At 40.5% G+C, this 22,871-nt stretch overlaps 1 protein-coding gene across 1 annotated transcript in view; it reads left to right on the top strand.

The window, feature by feature from the left end:
• Window positions 1–22,871, top strand: part of SNTB1 (syntrophin beta 1) — a 284,726-nt gene that overhangs the window by 122,924 nt on the left and 138,931 nt on the right. The window contains exon 2 of the mRNA XM_012466429.2: window positions 1,522–1,738. Within this exon, the coding sequence (XP_012321852.2) occupies window positions 1,522–1,738 (217 nt within the window). The remainder of the gene's footprint in view (window positions 1–1,521; window positions 1,739–22,871) is intronic.

Below are 22,871 nucleotides of genomic sequence, written 5' to 3'. Positions count from 1 at the left end.
AAGTGACTTTGCAGCTTCCCAAGCTTAGAAGCTATTGTTTGGCCAAGAGCAGGGGGCAGCTATGAGTTGTTCTCACTCACCACACAGCAGCTAGGATATAGGAAAAGGATTCTAGATGGGACACCAACAGTATCCACTGTAGTCACCCATGATTTTGTAACTCTGAGTATGTAGGGTACTGTTCATCTCTGTAGTCTCCATACTCCTGTCCATGTCTTGCATAGGGAAGGCACTAGTTGGTGGAACTGATTTGTCAAAGATCTGGAGGAAATGCTCCCTAGTTTGCTTTTATTCCAAACCACTGCCATTTGTAATAACAAATACCTGTGAGGGACTTAACCAAATCTCCCCAAGCAGCAGAGAACCAGAGTAGGTGGGTGACAGAGAGAGAATATGCAATTGTATATTGCATGTTCCAAGAATCTCGTTGCCCTGTCAACTCAAAAGCTGTCTAAGGACCAAATGCTCAAATTCAGAATAGGCAAAAATACTTCTTAATACCACGGCAAAACATATCAAGGAGCAGAACTTCAGTCTGCTCCACTTGGCTCTTAAGCTATTTTTGTTTCCTTAAGTTATTTTTGTTTTCTTAAGCGTTAGGAAAGTAATACATACATATGGTTAAACATGAAAATGATATAAAAGAGTAATAAATAAACATTAAAAGCCTATTTCTTAATCATTGTGGCTTTTATTTCCAATTCCCAGAGCTAACTTGTCTCAACAATTTCTTATATTTCTACCCAAAAATAATTGTAGGCATATAGGCACATATTTATGAATTTATATACAAATATATTGCAGCACATGTATTTCTTTCTCCTTTTTTCCCTACTAATAATACATCTTACAGGTCTTTCCACATCAACACATCTACACACACACACACACACACACACACACACACACACATTTTTTAAATGATGATATAGATGTCTTACAATTTATTTAATTAACCTGTCCCTTTTTAATGGATATTTACATTGTTTCTGGCTATCAGCTCTTACAAATAATTTTTTTGCTATTACACATTTTTTCCACTACAAAATGTGTTCTTATATGTATTTCTTTGTATGTGTTTCCTTAACACTATTAAATTGAAAGCCCTATCATTGTTTCTCAACAGAAAAATGGCATCATGGGTAGTGAATGTGGCCCTATTCCTTATATCTATATTGAATAATGTATCTTTTAACCTAAGTTATCCTTGTTTTCAGCTTTTTTCCCAGAATGCAAAACTTATAATCAGAAAATGTAAAAATTGTCACAGTTGAAAAAAGCTAGACACAATTCTCAACTGTAGGACATCATAACAGCAAGTTCTAAGATCCACAGAGCTATATAATTTAAATAATAAGGTAATTACCTTGAGTGGAACAGAAATTCTGAATCTCATTCAGAATTTACGAAGTTCAGTATTAAGAGCTTATCCAATGCAAGTCTATTTCAGAAACACAATCAGACTTCCCAGAAACTCAGCTTTGGTGTACTTAAAAGCACTTACTGTCTTTTTGCTTGCAGTGAAGTACATGCGAGAAGCCACGCCCTATGTGAAGAAAGGATCCCCAGTATCTGAGATTGGGTGGGAAACGCCTCCACCTGAATCCCCTCGGTTAGGGGGCAGTACCTCAGACCCTCCATCATCGCAGTCCTTCTCCTTCCACAGAGACCGGAAAAGCATCCCTCTCAAAATGTGTTACGTCACTCGGAGTATGGCCTTGGCTGACCCCGAGAACAGGTAAACAGAGTCAAAACTCTCCTCTGTATCTAGCAGCTACTTGGCCTCTCAGGCTAAGTGGGAGCTTTCACCAGGTTGCACTCATGTTCTGAAAACACATTGTAGCCTCCAAAGAAAAACATGGAAGGGTGTGTGTGTGTGTGTGTGTGTGTGTGTGTGTGTGAGAGAGAGAGAGAGAGAGGAGAGAGAGAGAGAGAGAGAGAGAAAGAGAGAGAGAAGGAAAATGAATCTATACACTGAGCCCTGGTTCTAGAAAGAGCTGAAAAACTAGAATCAGAATCAGCATCCTAAATGTCTTCAGCATACTATCATTACCAGTCCATGTGACTTAGGGCAAGTTTCCTAAACCACTTAACATCAGTTTTGTCATCTCTAAGATGGGAATAATTGAAATAGATGCCTTGTTGGGTTGTGAGAATTAAATGAGGAAATACATGTGATATAGTTTGCATGTTTGTCCCCTCCAAATCTCATGTTTAAATGTGATCCCCAATGTTGGAGATGGGGTCCAGTGAGAGGTGTTTGGGTCACGGAGGTGGATCCCTCATGAATGGCTTGGTGCCCAGCAGAGGTAGTGAGTGAGTTCTTGCTCTATTAGTTCAAGTGAGAGCTGGTTATTTTAAAAAAGCATGGCATACCTCCCCTCTCTTTCTTGCCCCCTTTCTTGCCACGTGACTTGTTGGCTCCCCTGCCCCTTCCACCATGAGTGGAAGCTCCCTGCAGCCCTCATCAGAAGCAGATGCCACAGCCTTGCTTCCTGGTACAGCCTGCAGAAACATGAGCCAAATAAACCTCTTTTCTTGTAAATCACCCAGCTTCAGGTATTTCTTTAGAGCAACACAAAATGGATTAATACACCACGTAAAGTACTCAGCACAGGAAAACCTTCCATGAATATAAGCTCTAGTAATGTTTCTTATTTATGTTAGATAGTAATAAGCAAATTCACCTTTCTGGGCCTCAGTGCTGTCAACTGTATACTTGGAGGGTTAGCTGAGAGACGCTTTAAAGCTATTTTCTACTCTAAGCATCTCTTTATGCTCAAGAGAGCAAAAGGAGTGGCTTTGGTCCAAGTCTGGAATGCTGTTTCCCAAAGTCGGAACATGACTTTGCATGCCACAGGCTAGATATATCACCCAACCCATGGCAACTATAAGGAATGCAGCCAAGAGCAAGTAAATTTCGGGGTCCCTCATCCCCCAGAAGTCTTACTTTAGCTCAGTAGAAAACATATATTTTAGGAGGAAAATAAGATAAATAAAGAGAGTGAGGAATTGAGCCAGCAAATGGGGAATCTTGGTGACCTTTGCGTCCACATTAAAGTGCTAAAAATAGGAACTGCTCAACTGGCCCTTATTTAGAATGTGTGTGGGACAGCTGCAACCCACCCGAACAGAAAGTATTTGGCTAGGTTCAGAGTTGCTGATGGGGAAAAGTCATCAGGAATAGGGATAGGGAGAAAGTTCCTTGGCTCCCAGCTGAATGTCTTTTTTGTTCTCATCTCAGTTAGCTCACTGTAAGGACGCTGCCAGGGCCCTTCTGACTCTGGCCAGCTGCAGGATGTTTCTACCCCTCTCTCCCTACTCCTGTATTAGTTATTTCTGTACAGAGATCCGCCAGTTGTACAAGAAAGCCAGCAAGTGTTGGGAAGAGGGGTAAGAGCAGACAGACTGGGAAGGAGACAGAGCTCATCACTGGTCCACTCTCATTCTGTTCTCTGTTTTGTTCCCTACGATTTCTTCAGAGTGTCTGGGCCTGCAGTCGATGTCCTGGTTACTCAGAGTCTCCTTTTCCCTGGCCTTTTGCCCACCCAGTCAAACAAGTCCCATCTCCCAGGGATCTGATGTCAAAGTTTTCAGTTGTGATTAATTCATGTTGTGGTATTGAGTGCCATTCTGCTAATTAATGTAGACCAGAGATTGCAAAGTGGCAGCCTACAGGTATATGCAGCCTACAGATATGTTTTTTTGAATGGCCTGTCTAGTGTTTAAATAAATTTCAATCAGTTGCCATGTTCAATAATTGGGAAATTTCACATTTAAAAAGCCAGGTTTCTGCTTTTCTAGAAAAGTTGGAAGAACTGGCGATGTTACTGGGCCCACATCGATGCAGGCAGGGCAGTAACATACCAGAGCTCAGTAGAGTTTTCTCCATTGACAAGGGAATGAACTCTCCTCACCACTCCTATTACCTTATGCTTAGAGAATTCAATTAATTACTTGCCTAATCTTTGAATTTGTAACCCTGCTTAGTCCTCTTAACAGCTCTCTGAGTTTCTATCGTGTCCCCATTCTACAGACAAAAAATTGAGACTAAGTGCGTTCATAGAAGTTCTCAATATTATATAGCTGTTACATAGTCTAACTGGGCTTCAAACTCATGCCTATAGAATGGGTGACAGTGTCCGTTAATCATTTCCCGAAAAAATGCAAACCAAGACAAAAACTGACTGGGACATTGTAGGAGCCATTAATATACTAGGGAGAAAATTTGAGTAGATGATTTCTTGGGTTCCTTTCAGAAATCAACTTATATGCTACAATAGCACTCCCAGATCATTTAATTATATTTTAAGGAATATTTTGGGGGACATCAGACCTTAATCAAGATATTGGAAACTTCAGTCTGTGTGTCAAGCCAAGAGAGGAGAATAAGTTTCAAGCTTTTATATTGGTGCTTGTCAAGTCCACCACTGGTGACTATACACAGGGCTTCCCTGTGGGAGAGGGAGAGCCTGTTCTGCCGGGGTGTGAGAACCATCAGGACAGAATCGAACATGAGAATCCAGCTAAGCCAGATGATTCTCAAGGGACTTCAGGTCCCGACAGGTCCCAAACTGCTGCTAACAAGAAGACTGGGGGCCTACGTGAGGCTTGCCTATGGTAGAGGATGAGAAGAAAATAAAAAGGAAACAAATATTTTATGAAACTCCAGTTACAGGCTGAGCAGGGTCTGGTGTAACAGTCTGAAATGTGGAATCTGCAAAACCCAACTCTCTGCTGAATGCAAGAGACACACCTAATGGAGTGATTTTAAAAGGTGAAAGATACAAGGATGGGCAAAAGCTTACCAGGCAAATGCCAGCTATTAAATAACAACAGAAAGCATTGATTTTGATCTTGATATAAGACAAGGTAAAATTCAGGCTGAAAAACGTCCAAGGTTAAATGTCCATAAAGAAGGATTGATTTACGTCGAAGGTCAGAGTTCACAAGCAACATCCAGTAGTTATGAATACATACCACATAACACAACAGCAACTTTTATAGCAGAAACTGCAGAAGATGCAAGAAGAAATAGACAGAAACATATTCATATTAGATATCTCAACATATACCACTTTCCATCCAAGTCAGGACACGTAGAGGACACAGATAAAGATAGTAACTCCCCCTTATTCATGGAAGAAATGTAACAGGACCCCTAGTAGATGCCTGAAACCATGGATAGTACTGACTCCTCTATATACTGCGTTTTTCCTATACATACGTATCTATGATAAAGTTTAATTTATAAAGTAGGCACAGTAAGAGATTAACAACAATACTAATGAAATAGAATAATTATAATAATATGCTATAATAATTATGTGAATATGGTATCTCTCTCGATCAAAATATTATATTATACTCACCTGTTTTTGGACTGCAGTTGACCTCAGGTAACTGAAACCATGGAAACTGAGACCATGAATAAGGGGTGACTTACTATAAGGATGTGGAAGACTCAAGCCGCATAATAAATAAGGTAGATCTGAATACAATGCAAACTTTTTATCCTGATGATAGAGAATACACATTCTTTTCAAGTCCCCACAGAACACTGACAAAATTAACCACAGATCAGGTCACAAAAAAAGTGCAGTCAGTTCCGTTAGGTACAAATAATACAAACAACAGCCTCTGATGACTGTGGAATAAAACTAGAAAATCGATAAAAAACCAAACCACATAAAGCCTTTTTTCATGGGTTTTTAAAAGCTCTCTGTAAAATAACTCTTGGATCAAAAGAGAAATATACACTGACATTGTTGCATTTCTTCAAAAATAAGTAATAATGAAAATAATGCATATACTAAATATAAAGAGAAAGAAGGATAAAGAGAGTGTAGCGTGTAGAGTCAGCTAGACCCACAGTGGAATCTTAGTTCTACCCCTTATATGTGAATTTAAGCAAGAATCTCATTTAATTTAAATAACCATCCTAGGTAGCAGGAACTCTTCTCTCTACTTTATAGACAATGACACTTAGCTGAGAAATGAGATTTGAAGCAAATAGTACATCTCGGATTCAAACCTAGGCCTAGCTGACCCCAAGCCCAATTTCTGAATCATCACATATGATGCCTCTAACTTCAGCACCTGACAGAGCAGCTCACCTAAACTGTAAGCACCTTGGCCAGGAGTTAATGATGTCCTGGGAGCTAAAACCTGAGAACTGATGTCAAATGCCACAGCCTCTTGGCGGGGGCTAATCACCTCAGTTGGTGACACACAGGTGCCTATAGTTTATGTTAAAAACTGTAATGTTCAATTTTTCAAATACAAACAGCCATAGAACAGCAGGCAGGACTGCTGCTCTTTCTATGAAAAAGGTCACCCAGCAGGCATTGAATCCACAAGAATATGTCACTGCTATTGGCTCAGTGATTACAATATATTTTTATTATTTTACCTCTTAAATATATCTTGTATTTTCTTTTTTTTTTTTTTTTTTTGGAGATGGAGTTTCGCTCTTGTTACCCAGGCTGGAGTGCAATGGCGTGATCTCGGCTCACCGCAATCTCCGCCTCCTGGGTTCAGGCAATTCTCCTGCCTCAGCCTCCTGTGTAGCTGGGATTACAGGCACGCGCCACCATGCCCAGCTAATTTTTTGTATTTTTAGTAGAGACGGGGTTTCACCATGTTGACCAGGATGGTCTCGATCTCTTGACCTCGTGATCCACCCGCCTCGGCCTCCCAAAGTGCTGGGATTACAGGCGTGAAAATATATCTTGTGTTTTCTATTCAGCTCTTTGCCTTCACAGCCACTGCCCTGGTCCAAGCCCACATTCTCAGTTCCTGAGAATATTTGAGTATGTTTTTTACAGGGCGTTTTGTTGATAGGTTACTCTTTCCCCATTTCCCACCAACTACTCTATACTTAGCTAGCCAAGGGAATCTGAAACTCCTGAAATTTATCCCTTCGGTCAAAATGGCTCCCTGTCACCTGCACTCATATCTAAACTCCTCAGTATTGCATAAAAACCCCCTTAGGCTTTAGATTTTCCCTAACTGTCCAGCTCCTGTTTACCTCATCCTTTCCGTTCCAGCATCCCTTAAATGGTTTGTATACTTCCTACTTGCCCTTTAAACCTCAGGGTAAACAGCCTTCTTGGATATCAATGTCTCGATATACCTACTGTGTCGATTCATTCATTATAGTACACTTCATAATGACTTGTGATTTTTTTCTTACATGCCAACTCAGTTTCTAAGTCATAAGCTTTTTGAGGTCTGAGACACCACATTTTCATTTTATTACCCCAGATATCTAGAACTTTGGCATTCAAAAATATTTTTATTCATAAATGATAAATAGTATATTTATCTCCTCATTTTTGGTATTCTTCTCTAAAGATGTCTTTTGAAAAATCTTCCACTAAATAGTCTTGGGAATAAGGTAATAAATAAAAGCATAGTTCTCTTCTGACGGACATGGGAAACTTAAAGAAACCAGGACAATCCACTAACCAAACCTGTCACTGGATTGAGAGCAGCTGTAGATGGGCCGTTTATGAGGCTTTAAGTCATGACTCTTTGTACTGCTGTGTAACAGAGTCCACTGTAGATTTTCATGGTTAAATTATGGAAAGATTTACATCATCTTTCTTGGAAAACAGTGTACATCTCTATTTATGGTGCACAAATGAAACATTCACAGAAGGTGCTGTCTTGGTTTCAAATGGCAGAGACGTGCGATCTGTTAAGTCCTGTAGGATGCCTGGATACGTTGCTACAAGGTGCCCTCAGTGATGTCACCACAATTCAGTACTTGAGTTTCAGCCACAGAAGATCAGAAACTTGATTTAGTGGGCATAGTGTTCCCAGATCCATCTCTAAGGGGTCGACACACACTAACCAAATAGGCAAAATTTGCTTATGATAAGCAAGATAGTTGTCAAGTAGATGGAAATGCCCACATGGGAGGATTTATATGCCCTCTCATTGTGAGCAGACTATATTGGAAGACAAATGGGAATATAAGCAGAATGCCAGAATACTAAGTATTAATAACTCAAACAATGTGGACTTTCAGAGCAGAGCAATGCACTCGTTCTGAGTAGATAAGCTACGCAAGAAATTAAATTGTCATGAAAGTGATTTGGTGAGAGTGGAATCAATAGAGGGTATGCTACTAGATCCTAAGAAGTGTGTTTTAGACAAGTAAGCTGAAAACCGTCCCTTCCAGGATGGGGAGAGCCTTGCCGAGGTGACCTTTATGTAAATGTCTGCTTTGCCAAGACTCCCACTCCTTTGAGCTGTACATAAATAGCCTGAGGTTTCCCGTGTGGCCTCCCCTGTCCTTTCATGGCTAATTTATCCCTTTCAGTTCATATGGTTCTTTCTTCCTGTGAGTATCAAAACAGTGGATTTGGGTTTTGCTTATCAAATTTAATCACTTTTCATTCCAGGCTCCTTGAAGTTGCTCTCCCAGCACCCTGTTTTGAGTTTTAGTTGATTCCAAATACTTTAGTTAGACATTCATAGACAAATGGTCTTTGGTGGCTACCAACAAGAGAGGAATCATTTGACCAGTTCAGCCTTTCTCCTCTTTTTCCCAGTGTTTTGGGGGCACATTATTGCCCCCTCATGTCTTACATAGAACTCTCAAATGTATTTATTAAACTTTGAATACTATTGAAACATTTCCTCTTTTAGTGCATCGAGAATGAAGATTCATGAAGTACTTTTTCCTGTCTTTTCTCCTCTGTAAGTCTTTGTTTCTGAAAAGTGCTTCTGTTTTTAAGAGGCTCACAAAATATGTATTTTCTGAATGTATTTTCTTCATTTTTTGTCAGGCACATCATGATGGCTTCGTAATGGAAACTATTGCCAGAACTCATGATAGACATCACATTGTGGAAACAGAAAAAACATATATAAAGTATATGTATATGGTGCTGTAATCACTGGGCATGTTTTACATATGCAAAACAGAGGTCCAGATTAACTGCATGGTTGTATCAGTGAATAAAACTCTAGAGTTGCAGTTATTATAGAAAATATGGGTTTAAATCCCAAGTCTGTTACTTATTCCTTTTAAGTAAATTATCCAGTCTCTCTGATTTTCAGGTTCCTTCTTTGCTGTAGTATTAATGTTTTTGTCCCCCCGTAAATTCATATACTGAAATCCAATCTTTAATGTAAGAATATTGAGAGAGAGATCGTTGGGAGGCAATTAGGTCGTGAGGTTAATACTTGAGTGAGATTAGCGCCCTTTTATAGAAGAGGTTAAAGGGAACCTGTTTTCCTCTTAGACCATGCAAGGACATGAAATAGGGACTAGCTATGAGGAACACACCTTTACCAGACATCAGATCTGCTGGTACCTTAATTTTGGACTGTCCAGTCCCCAGAATGGTCAGAACAAACATTTCTGTTGTTTGTAAATTACCCAATCTAACAATTTCTAATAGCAGCCTGAATAGACTAAGAAATTAGTACAAAATTGGGATGTTGCTATAGCAAATACCTAAAAATGCAGAAGTGGCTTTGGAACTGGGTAATTGGTATAGGCTGGAAGAATTCTGAGGTACAATGTTGTGAAAGGAGACTTAAGGGCAATTCTGGTAAGGGCTCAGAAGAGGAGACCTGTAGAGAAAGCCTCAGTCTTCTTCAAAGTTATCTAAGTGACTATGGTGAGAATATTGGTATATATATGGTGGTAAAGGCAGTTCTGATTAGGTCTCAGATGAAAGTGAGGAACATGGTATTGGACAATGGAGGGAAAGACCATCCTCATTATAAAGTGGCAAAGAACTATGCTGAATTGTGTTCATGTCCTAGAGTTTTGTGGAGGGAGGAACTTATGAGCAATAAAATAGAATATTTGATGGAAGAAATATCTAAGCAAAATGTTAAGGGTGTCATATGGCTTCTCTTGACTGCTTATAGTAAAAGGCAACAAGAAAGAAATGATAAAAATGGAATTTATAATCAAAAGAGATGCAGCACTTAAAGATCTGGAAAATTCCCAGCCTGACCCTGTTGTAAATAATGAAAAAATGTGTTCTGGAGAGAACACAGAGAGTGTAGCCAAATGAACCTTTGACAAGGAGATTAGGATGAGTAGGTGGAATCCAGATACTATTTATTTATCAAGACAATGGAAGAATGACCCTGAAGGCATTTGGAGATTTAAGGCTGCCAGGGCCTTGGAAACAGAATGATTTAATGGCTCTGCTCTGTGCTTTGTGTTGCATTGCTCCTTGGCTGCCCCAGTTGTAGCTCAAGTGGGCCCAGGCATGGCTTAGGCTGCCCTCTGGAAGGCACAGGTAGTAAACCTTGGCAGTGTCTGCCAGGCGCCAGTACACCAGTACACAGGGTGCACAAGCAGTGAGGGCATGGCTGTCTTCACCTAGATTTCAAAGGATGCCCTGTGGAGCCTTGGGGTCCAGAGAGAGAACAGAGGTGAGACTACCAAAGAGAACCCCCACTAGGGCAATGTGCACTAGAGCTCTGGGGCCAGCGTCATCACAGATAGCTCCCACTAAGGCAGTGTCTAGCAGAGCCACCTCAGGGACCAGACCTCCCACCAGTAGCGCCATCAGTGTGCAACTCCTGCCTGGGAGAGTTTCAGGCATGCAACTTCATCCCATGAAAACTGCCACATAGCCTGTGCCAAGCAAAGCCATGAAGAGCAGGGCTACCTGGAGCCTGGTGGGGGGGCCAACCCCCTTCCCAGTGTGTCTGGAAGGTGGTACTTTGAGTCAAAGAAGATTATTCTGGAGACTTAAGAGTCAAATTTTTCCAGGTGCAGTGGCTCACACCTGTAATCCCAGCACTTTGGGAGGCCTAGGCGGGTGGATTATCTGAGATCAGGAGTTCAAGAGTAGCCTGGCCAACACGGTGAAACTGCATCTGTACTAAAAGTACAAAAAATTAGCCAGGCATGGTGGTGGACACCTGTAATCCCAGTCACCTGGGAGGCTGAGGCAGGAGAATCTCTTGAACCCAGGAGGCGGAGGTTGCAGTGATCCAAGATTGTGCCATTGCACTCCAGCCTGGGTGATAGAGCGAGACTCTGTCTCAAAAAAAAAGATAAAAAAAAGATTCAGTTTTTGCCCTGTTGGGTATAGATTTAGTGAAGACTTGGTATTCCTTTCTTTCTTTCTGTTTCTCTCTTTCTCTCCTATCCTATGCCTGTCCCACCATTGCATCTTAAAATACATAACTTGTCTGATTTCACAGGCCTACATCTGGAGGGAAATTTGCTTCAAGATGAAGCACGTCTTTGAGTCTCACTTATGTGTGATTTAGATGGCATTTAGAGAGACTTTGGATTTTAGACTTTTGAGTTGATGCTGGAATGAGTTAAGAATTTTGGGGGCTATTGAGATGGAATGAATATGTTTTGCATGTGAGAAAGACATGAATTTGGATGTGCTAAGGTCAGAATGCTATGATCTGAATACTTGTGTCTCTCCAAAATTCATATGTTGATAACTCATCTTCAATGTAATAGTATTAAGAGATGGAGCCTTTGGAAGGTGATTAGGTCATGAGGGCTTCACTCTCATGAACAGCATTAGTTCCTTTATAAAAGAGGCCCAAGGGTGCCTATTTTCCCCTCCTGCTACATGATGACACATAATTGACATCATCTGTGAGGAATGGGCTCTAACCAGACACCAAATCTGCTAGTGCCTTGATCTTGGACTTCCCAGCCCCCAGAACTGTGATCAATAAATTTATGTTTGTAAATTTCTCAGTCAGAAGTATTTTGTTATAGCAGACTAAGACATTACCTAACAGACTAAGACATTATCTATAAAATGTGGCTAATAATATGATCACGTATGATTGTTATGATTAGATGACTTAATATTGACATCCTCTAATTCCTGGCAGGATAACTATGGTGTAAATGTAGCTTTGAGTCAAAATATCCTCTTCGCCGGGTGCAAGAAAAGGGGAGTTTTTTTCCTCTGCACTCAGAGCCCAGGAGAGAGACCTTCCAGGCCATATTTCCAAGCTGTCAAGCAGAGATTATTTTGTAAGACATTCTTTCACAGACATTTTTAAGCCTTTTGAGATTTCTGGCTCTTTGTAGGGACTTCAGTTCCATTTTCCCAACTCAGGGATTCTCAATACCTTAGCTATCTTTATTGTTTGTTTGTTTGTTTATTTGTATCTTCATCTTCTTTGCTGAAGGTTTACTCAAATATCTGGTGAGCCATTGCTATCTGTTCATATTTTACACTGAGAAAAACTTGTTGGAACCTATGTGGGGAGCAGGGAGAGGGATGTCAACCAGTGAGAATTCACATATTATTAACTGCTTGGTGAACCAAGCCTTACCAAGAGATCCCTCCCAATTCTGCAAATATCAGTATTTAGAAGTTTTACCCAAGTCGGCTCAGTTACTCATGGGAGAACCATTCTGTCTTTTTGAGTATGGATTGGGGGTGGAGAGTGGGAGAATACCCACCTTCCAGTGTTCTGAGAGTCCCAACACTCAGCATACAGACTTCATTTAGGGCTCTCGTTTCAGGGCTATGTCTCCCTCACCCTGTCTCTGCAGGTTCTGAACCTGTGCAGGTTGTACAGAGCCAAGGGACTCACATCTGGCTGGAATTCTCTCTGTGGCCCTTTAGATTATAGCATTTTATATGCTTCCTCCACTCTGCAGAGTCAGTAACTCGGCTCCATTATCTCTGTCCTCCAAACATATCGTGCTTGTCTTATTCTCTTGTGAGTTTGGACCTACTTTACTGTCTTTTTACTGGATCTTGTAAAAAGCAGGAGATCAACATGAATGGCCAAACCACTGTTTTTCCCAATGAGAATCCTTGTATAATTTGCATCTTTGTATACAGCAGAATACACAACAGATTCATTCAACGAGCTTAAAAAATATTTTTATAGCCTTGTTATTTTTAAGAAAATATGTTTTCTTCATAGATAAACTTTGGCATTCATTCTAATTATCATACATTTTTAATCAGTGTATATGAATTAATTAGGTTTCACTGACAATGGTAAGCTAGTTAAAAAAGAAATTTAAGTACCTCTGGTTTACCTTGAGAAAGAGTTGAGGAGAAGGCTCACCAAGCATGGTTCCACGACTTCATCAATACACAGCTCCTTATGAGTTAATTTGCCCATTTCTGTACTTATCAGCACCATTCCAGGAAAATTTTAATTTCCCCTCTGAGTGCACTTTGAGAGGCTAAACTTGACCATTTCAATGCTGAAGGATTTTTGCTAACGTTGACTCAATATATAGGTCTTGATCCTTTGCTCTTGATACATTAATTGAACTCTATTACGTTTGTGAAAAGCTGCCCAAGGATTTTCAAGCAGAGATAATGATGCCTCTGAAAATAACTCCAGTGCTATCATGTAGACATTCTCTATTCAAGCAGGCATCACCTAGCCTAGAGATTCTACAGTGTAAAGCAGGGCATCACAAAGAGACCCCTGCTCTTTCTTCTTTTGACACATGTGAAATTTGGATTTCCTTAGTGGAGAATGAGTTTAGGACACAGCACTGCAGATACATTTAAAGCAAGACCTGTGTGGACATATAAGGTGTGTATCTATTGGCTGACAGTCCCTTTGATCCTAAACAATACTGTAATAGGAATTGTGACATTGCTCGTATGTTGAACCTGATTGAGATATTGCTCCTTTTCTTAAAATTTAACTTTTAAAAAGATAGTTTTGATCATCTTGGTTCTTTGCTGGATGTTGAGGCTGCATCAGTGACAGAGTCCTTGCCCTGACATAGTTTCCCATTAGGTAGGGAATATCTACGAGTAAGTTGGTAATTAACCAAACAATATCATAAAAGACAATGAGGAAATTACAGGATGCTATGGAGGCTTTCTCGCAGGAAGAACACTGAATCCAAACTTCTGTTGTTAAAGCAGGGTGCGTGTTGTCAACAGGGAATGATTCTCAAAGCAAGTGATGTCTATGCTTAGACTTGAATAATAAAGTAAATGTTATCCAGGTCAAAGGTTGAGATAGAAAGACAGGGAGAGTATTCTCAGCAAAGGAATTAGTCTAAGTACAGACACTCAGGCAGGAAAACATCACAGTTCTGTAGTTCTGTTGAAGAATGGAAAATTTAGTTTCATTGGAGCAATTCATAAGAAGAATGTGTCTATACCTACTGTGTATCCACAAAAATTAAAAATTCAAAAGAGAGCAAAAAAGAAGAATGTCTCAAGAGATGAGTCTGGAGAGGTCATCATGATGAAAGCTAAGCCATTTTATGATTTGGACTTCATTCTAGGAGGGGTCTGAAGCCATGGAGTGATGTAACAAAGATCTCTCTGGCTGTAAGGTAGAGCATGGATCGATACAAGGCAAGACTAGAGGCTTGGAGACCAGTTAGGATGCTGTTGCAGAAATTTAGGTGAGAAATAATCCTGACTTCTTTTACAAGGGTAGGGCAGTGATTCTGAAGAATAGTTAGATACATTTGAAAGACCTAAAGAGAGAGAATTGGCAGGAGTCGGTGATAAAATGTGCTTGGAGGGACGAGGAAAAGGAAGTGTTCCAGAAGTAATTTTGCTCAGAGCCATAGTCAACCACACACCTGGCCACTGTTACCTAGCTTATTACACTGGTCTTGAGTCAGTGGGACTGAGATCAGGTATGTCTTGATGGAGGGCAGGAGTAGGTGGAAGCAAAGGAAAGGTTTAGGCTTTTGGAGATATTGCTTGAATTGAGACTTAGTGTATGACTGACTACATTTTGAGAGTTTTGTGTTCCTTACCGGATTTCCAAGCTTATTAAGGACAGCAGCATCTATGGTTTTTCTTTTGTATTTGCCAGTTTTTAGAACAGCACATAGAAATCACTCACTAAATACAGAAGGATAAATGCTGTGATATCAGTCAGGACACAGGTGTCATCCCGAAATGTCAGCTAAAGAGCATAATGCAGACACTATAGACAGAGGAAGGGGCTGTCTTGGGAACCAGCAAGGGATAGGGAAGCACACAGGGCTTAGCACCCAGCGGGAAGCTCTTACCACCCTTGGGTCTGAGGAGCAAAAAGAGCAAGTTACTACAACCTGGAAAGGACTATAGCCCTGGGAGAGGAACTGTGGCCCAGCTGGGGTTAGAGGTAGGTCAATGCCCTAACCTTTCTCTTCCACCATAGAATCTCTGTTGGGGTTTCTGATTGGCCATGCATAATTGGAAACCAGAGGTGAGGGAGGAGCCTGAGTGATGCCATTTAGCCCATAGAGGTTGACCTCTTGGAGCACAGAGCAAGGCAAAGAGTAGCAAAGAATGAATTTGGAGGCAAAAAGAAAAAAAAGTCACAAAATTGTATTTACATTCTGCCTCTTCAAAAATGGTTCTGATATGTATAATACAAGTGATAACTTGTTATAAGAAAATGTTGTTAATCCATATACTTCATTTCCTGGCCCTGTTGGATAAAAATGTCTTGGGGAGCCCCAAATCAATATTTATAGCTTCCTGTTTAATAAAAGTTGCTATGCCCACCTAGAGTTTTAGCAAAGATTTCCTTTAGCCACTGTGATATAAGCTGGATACAGAAGTGACAATGGAGAAGCTCAGAGGAAGACAGAGTTTGTTCTGATCAAGCTAGAAGCTGCAGAAAGGCCATGTATCAGGAAGGGAACGGGGCAGCTTAGCTCTGAAATGGGCTTGAAGATTAGTAGTTTTACTCTTCTCAGAAAGTGGCCAAGGTCCACAGAGACCATGTTCTTCCATTATGACAAAACTGAAGGCCAGAGAAGGCATCAGTAAGAGCATTGTCACAATGCCAGGCTGGTTTTGATAGTGACATATCCATAAAAAGGCAGCAGAGAGACAGACGGGATATAAGGAGAGGAAGAGGGCACATTTGAGCGGTAACTATTCTTAGAGGAAATCAAAACTCTGGGCTGCAAAGATGTTTTTTAACATTAATTTGCTTTCATTTAAAATTCCAAATCATTTACCCTTTATGTGCACACTTTCACTTATAATGTGGTGTTTTTTTCACCCTAGAATAAAACCCTCTCCAGGATCTCTGTTATGAAACACACAATAAAGGCCAAGAAGTGCAATTTGTTTTCATTGCCTGTATTATTAAACATTCAGAGAAATGTTTCCTCATGTTACCTGGAAACCAAACCCTAGATCCAGAAGTTAGAATTCTTGGAGCTATTTTCTCAAGCACTCCATCAATATTTTTTACCAAATCCGTTGCACAGTCTTGAAAAGATAATTGACTTTCAGGCCAGGCCAACCTGGATTTCATTACCATCTTTTCCACTTATTATCTGGGTGACTTTTGGCAATTTACTTAACTTCTTTTCAGCAAATGTAATATCTTCCAATTTCCCACTTAAAAAAAATCCAGCCCTACTAAGATTATCAAAGGATTCTTTCAGTATCATGAAGATGTGTTAAGAATTTTTAGATGGATTTATTAAGTCCTAGGAAAGTCCTGGGTATATTCAGTTGAAAAGTATAAAACAGTCGTTTGGGTAGATGAAAACCACATCATGATTTTATATATTTTTGTCTAATCCTGCATATGTAGTAGCTGACAGTTTGAAGAACTGGGTCAGTTTGCAAATAGCATCTTTAGATTAATTTATCCAGAAAACATAGAGACAGGCCTTGAATCACTAAGAAGGTGTAGAAGCCTTCCAAGGCCATATATGGCTTTATAGAAATACTCCAATAAATTTTTATGGCACAGTTCTCTGGCCTACTGTCAGATGTGTAGAAAAGGAGAGTGACAAATAAAACAGGGTTTACGTGAGCCAGGGTGGAAATTTGGAACAAAATATTTCTGTGGACACCAGAGCAATCCCAGGGTTCTGTTGACTTCCATGCGCGTTGGGTTTCCTGGCTTTACAAATCTATTCTCATAGTCTCTGTGTATAAAGTTGGGTTTTGTTTTTGTTTTTGTTTTGTTTTGTTTGAGATAGGGTCTCACTCTGTCACCCAGACTGGAGTGCAGTGGCATGATCACAGCTCACTGCAACCTTGACCTCCTGGGTCCCACTTCAGCCTCCTGAGTAGCTGGGACTGCAGGTGCATAAAACCCACCATGCCCAGCTAGTTTTTGAAATTATCTGTAGTATAGACAGGGTCTCACTATGTTGCCCAGGCTTCTCTTGAACTCCTGGCCTCAAGCAGTCCTCCTGCCTCAGCTTCCCAAAATGCTGATATTACAGGTGTAAGCCACCACACCTAGCTGTTTATATAGTTTTAATTGTGCAACCAGCAATTTAGAAACATGTATTTTGGTTATTTTTTTCCTAGTTCTGCAGATATTTATATTGTGCTCTGTCCACCTTTTCTTTTGGAATCCTTCATGGGGTGAGAAGTACACCATTTTGGGTCAGATGTTTATAGCATTTTTTTTAGTTGTGAAAGAGAAAACTAACTGCTGTATACCAGCATTGAGCTAAATGAACTAATGAAAACTTCATTAAAAACCAATGCTCATAGCAGCTGAGAACTAATGAATTCCTGCTCTCCTAGCAGTCTGCAATTATAGTGGAAAGAGCATGTGACTATGTAATCAGAAGGACCTAGGTTTGAATCCGACCTCTTTGTGATCTCGAATACTTTACCTCTGTATGCCCCAGTCAATCCATATATAAAATGGGCATAATAATATATTTACTATGTATAACTCATATATAAAATGGGCATAATAATATATTTACTATATATAACTCATATATAAAATGGGCATAATAAAATACCTTTTAGATTGTCACAGAGTTTACATGCTTCTCAAGATGCATAACTTCTTGAATAAGATGAGTTTTACCAGGGAATATATAAAGCCACTGAATGAAAAGGCACACCTTCTAGGAACATGAATTTTACTCTGAATTTTGGAAAGATAGAGTTCATTATAGAGTTCATTTTCATAAATTTTCAAATTACAACATGAGATTTCAAACAAATGTATGCTTGTAGTTATTTAAGGTCAAACTTAGGACTACCCATAGTCACAAGCTCATTTATTTCAGCAATCAAGAGTTCTCAGAAAGCTGTTAAAAGAACTTACGTTTATAACAATATTTAGCAAGTGTTATCACAGTCAGATTTAGTGAAGGATATAGAAACTAGTCTAGGTAACTTCAGCAGAAAGGTATTTAATAAAAGGAATTAGTTGCCTATAAAAAAAAAAATGGAAAGGCTCAGGGAAAAGACTTTAGATTAGTTCTCCATTAGTAACCCTTAGAACTCCTCAAAACTGATAGAAAAGTGAAACTAGAGAATCAGGAGGTTGCCATTGAAAGTGTGCTACACAAGAAGAGTGATCCCCGAATTGGAAAACTGGGATGAGGGAGCTGGCACCTTGCAACTGCCTTCTGACACCCAGAAAGCTAAGGATTGGACACTAGAACTCTAAGTTGGCTGCCATGCTTCTCACAGCTTTGTTTATTGGCAGCAGAAGCCAAAATATCAGGAGTATTTCCTTCTGTTCACATTCACATTCCGTATCTCATGGGAATATCTAAAATATATATCCGGCAGAACCTGCTTCCAGAACCTTTGCTGCAAGGGAATCTGGGAAGGAGGATATATCTTTAGGCATTCTGTCCTCCGCTGTACAGCAAGGTACATCACAAAGAAGATGAAATGAGGTTGAGTAAGTTCACAGTATCCATTACACAAAGTATTGACTACATGGTAGAAGCTCAAGAAATGCTAATTCTCATCTCTTCTAAAGACTGAAAATAAGATTTTAAAGGAAACTGTGCCTTGATTATAGTTTGGAGAATTGTGGCAAAGATAGTTTACCTCCTCTGATCAGTTTTGTGGAATTCTGGAAGGAGGTTATTGTGGCAAAGACAGTAGTGCTCACCAAATAGTCCCTTTGTTTTCCTGCATTTCCAGGCCTTCCTACAGTTATGTTGGGTTTCGTGGCTAATTTGGGCTAATGAAATGTTACTGGAAGTGATGTGTGTACTTCTGAGCTGAGACACTGATAGATATATGTGTTCCTGGAAGTGCAAGGACAAAATGACAAAGCTTCCTTTAGCCTGGCTTCTCCAGTGATCCAATGGAGTGTGTATCCACCCTGACACCTCAACCATTTGTGGACATATAGCATATGATTTTCATAAACTTTTGTTGTGCTAAGTGACTGAGATTTTGAGATCATTTGATACCACAGTATAAACCTATCCTATTGTGACTAATGGGATCATCATGTAAATGTACTAAGAGTTCAGTCAAGCTGATTAATATTTGCTGAGAAACACCAGTAATCCTCACGAAGCTTGGACTGTTTTGTAAATGAACTTTTTCTCGCTCTTCCTTACTTTATATCTTTCTTAATACAGAGTCCCAAAGGCTACCATGTTACTTCCTTTTTACTTGAAGTCAACCAAGTGAATGATTGTAACCCAGAGGTCCCAGATGAAGACCACTGGGCCTTTTCACACTTAGAACATGTGAAAAGCATTCTTTATTACTGCAATTTTAGCTGTTGCTTTTAGAGACCTTTACTATTTGCAGCTGACTTTCTTTCCTTCTGGGTCTAAGGATACCTTTGCTCAAAAAGGAAGCCTTACCTTGTTTGCCTCAATAAAATTAAGTGTAACTGTAGCATAACCAAATCCTGTCACAGCTAAAATGCTAGAATGTAAGTTTGTGACATTCCTTCTGCCTTCCTAGCTTATAATTATTAGCATTTTTTAGACAAGACCACTAATTTTTGGAAAAATATAGAGACTTGAAAACACTTTGTTCTCTTTTTTTGCCCTCACTTATGTACCCTTCCTGTCATATTTTCATCCGAATTAACTTCTGCTACAGTAATTCACAAACTTTTTTCTCAAATCTTGCCATTACAGCATTGGTGTGAAAATCAAATGAGGCAATACGTGTTAAAGTATTTCATAAGCTATGATGCTATAAGAATGTAAGGAAAAAGCAAACCTCATTGAAGATGTCCTTGCCCCATCACTGGGGCCCACGAGAAACCCACAGCCTATTGCTGTTCACCAACTGTGTGCTATGAGCTTTGCCAACTTGAGACTCGATGTCCCAACTCTTTACATCTGTTACCATGCAGTAGTTTTACATTTCATTTTGTCTTCTCTTTTTTTCTCTCTCTTTTTTTTTTTTTTTTTTTTTGAGATGAAATATTGCTTTGTTGCCCAGGCTGGAGTGCAGTGGCACAATTTTGACTCACTGCAACCTCCATCTCCCGAGTTCAAGTGATTCTCCTGCCTCAACCTCCTGAGTAGCTGGGACTACAGGCATACACCATCATGCCCAGCTAATTTTTGTATTTCTTTAGTAAAGATAGGGTTTCATCATATTGGTCAGGCTGGTCTTGAACTCTTGACCTTGTGATCTGCCCGCCTCAGCCTCCCAAAGTGCTGGGATTACAGGCATGAGCCACTGTGCCGGTCCTGTCTTTTCTTTTTATTAACATCTGTCTTCCTCACCAACTCCATGAATAAATCAGCCTTGTTTGCTTTTGCTCTTCATTCCATCTCCCAGTGTCCAGCCCAGTGACTGGCTTAGAGTAAGCATTGAATAAATACTCCCTGAAGGAATGGATAGATGGCTGGATGGACTGATGAGTGGATAAAGCAAAGGGAACACAAAAGTGTCCCAGAAAATAGAGATGAGCTTCTCAATTTTCCCATTCAGCACTCCTGCAGTCTACCTGTTGCTATGGACCATGTCAAACAGATGTTTAGAATTTCTTCAACTATGATATTTTTGGTGCCTTGGCTATTCCCCAAGAACTTCCAAGTCCTGGTGCCTAAATGAAAAAACTCTCCTTTGCAATGATTGCCTCAGTCAACAGTAGTTTGCCAAACCCACGAGGCACTGCTTATGAAGGAAAATATTCTCCAACTATAACCACACAGTACAGCATATTTGGTTTTTTTTTTCCTGATAACCAGAACTGTGACTTCTGTAGGCCTCCTGGTGAGAGCTGCATAGCTTTAAGATTGTCACAGGTAGCCTCTCTACTTCCATGTGGCAGGTATTTTAAATTACAGTTGCAGCTTTTCAGCTTAGAATTGCTTGTCCTGAAGAGCCTTAAACTCTAAACCAGAGGGGTTGTTGGGGAGGAGAGGTTGGCACGGGGTTTGGCCTTGAGAGGGACAGTGTCCCACCCCATCCAGGAGGCCTTGGTGCCAACCAGTCAAAATAGAACAAGAGGCCCTGGTACAGGCACTTTTGGGAATCTGACAGAGGTTTTTGCTTCTCTGTTGTCCATCATGGACCAAGCAGAGAGTGTGGCTTAAAAGGACAGAAAACTGACCGGGCCCAGTGGCTCACACCTGTAATCCCAGCACTTTGGGAGGCTGAGGTGGGCAGATCACCTGAGGTCAGGAGTTCTAGACCAGCCTGGCCAACATGGTGAAACCGTCTCTACTAACACTACAAAAATTAGCTGGGCATGGTGATGCGTGCCTGTAATCTCAGCTACTTGGGAGGCTGAGGCAGGAGAATCACTCGAACCTGGGAGATGGAGTTTGCAGTGAGCCAAGATCACGCCACTGCACGTCAGCGTGGGCGGCAGAAAAACAAAACAAAACAGGAAATCAAAGTCTGCAGAGGCCTTTCAGGGTCGAGACTACTCTAGGGCATTTTAACAGAGAGAATTGAATGCAGGGAATTGGTTCACTGGTGAGGAAGGAACTGAGAATCCAGCAGGAAATGAAGCCACTTGGAGGTTAGCGACAGCAGGAAGCCCCACCTCTCTTAGGCTACAGGGGCAAAGTAGGAGGGAAGATGCTACCAGTATCCAGGGTGCAGAACCACTTTGCAAAAGCTGGAACCACAGTGGACCTGCCCAGCTAGTGGAGCCATAGAGAAGACACTGTTGCTGCTGGAGATTCTACACTAGATCAAGTAGGGGACCTGAGGTACCATGGCTTTCCCTTCCTCCTGCCCTCCAGTCTCCTTCAGTGCTTCCTAATTGGCAGAAGTCATGCGACACAGAAGCCTCAGGAAATCACCCCCTGTGATACTGACCAAACTCAGGAAAAACGCAAGGAATGGATTTAACGGCAAACTGTCCCAGGACAGCCACAGGAAGTCATCTGATTCTTCCCTATGTCTTTACTTCCTACTTCCTAGCACACAATAAGTTCTCAATAAATATTACACTGAATTGATTGAATGACTCTGATACTTAACTCTCTCCATTATGTGAAATAAGTCACTTCACGCCTTTGAGTGTATTTCTGGACATAAACTAAAGATAAAAACGTGTTCCCCATTCTTATCCTAACAAAGAAGATTCTGATCTTTGGTGTCTTGTAGGAGCTCTGTGCCATGTTGTAGAGGTTTTATTGTCATTGTACAAAGTTCTGATCAGTGAGTTAAATCATCCTGACCTCCAGGATTGACCCTGAAAGTCACTCTTTGGAATGTGACCTTAATGTTGAATGGTTTTAATGTGATTTGTTTATTTCTTTGGTGAAGTTCAAGAAACATATACATTCCTGGTCCCAAGTAGCTTACATGTTGCTCTAGGATATCACTTTAAAATATTTCATAGTATATTCATTTCTTTTCATTTATTTATTTATTTATTTATTTATTTTGAGATGAAGTCTTGCTCTGTCTGTCATCCAGGCTGGAGTGCAGTGGTGTACCTTAGCTCACTGCAACCTCTGCCTTCCGGGTTCAAGTGATCCTCCTGCCGCAGCCTCCCGAGTAGCTGGGACTACAGGCACGTGCCACCACGCCCGGCTAATTTTTGTATTTTTAGTAGAGACAGGGTTTTGCCATGTTGACCAGGCTGGTCTCAGACTCCTGACCTCAAGTGATCCACCCACCTCGGCCTCCCAAAGTGATGGGATTACAGGCATGAGCCACCACACCTGGCCTATTCATTTATTTTCTATAGGTAATACAGATGCTCCTCAACTTACAATGGGGTTACAT

Source organism: Aotus nancymaae, unplaced genomic scaffold (genome assembly GCF_030222135.1).
Source record: "Aotus nancymaae isolate 86718 unplaced genomic scaffold, 86718_ANA_hifiasm-v0.15.2.pri h1tg000036l, whole genome shotgun sequence".
Taxonomy (NCBI): domain Eukaryota; kingdom Metazoa; phylum Chordata; class Mammalia; order Primates; family Aotidae; genus Aotus; species Aotus nancymaae.
The sequence above is the reverse complement of the archived record's forward strand: the minus strand, read 5'-3'. Positions and strand labels throughout refer to the sequence as shown.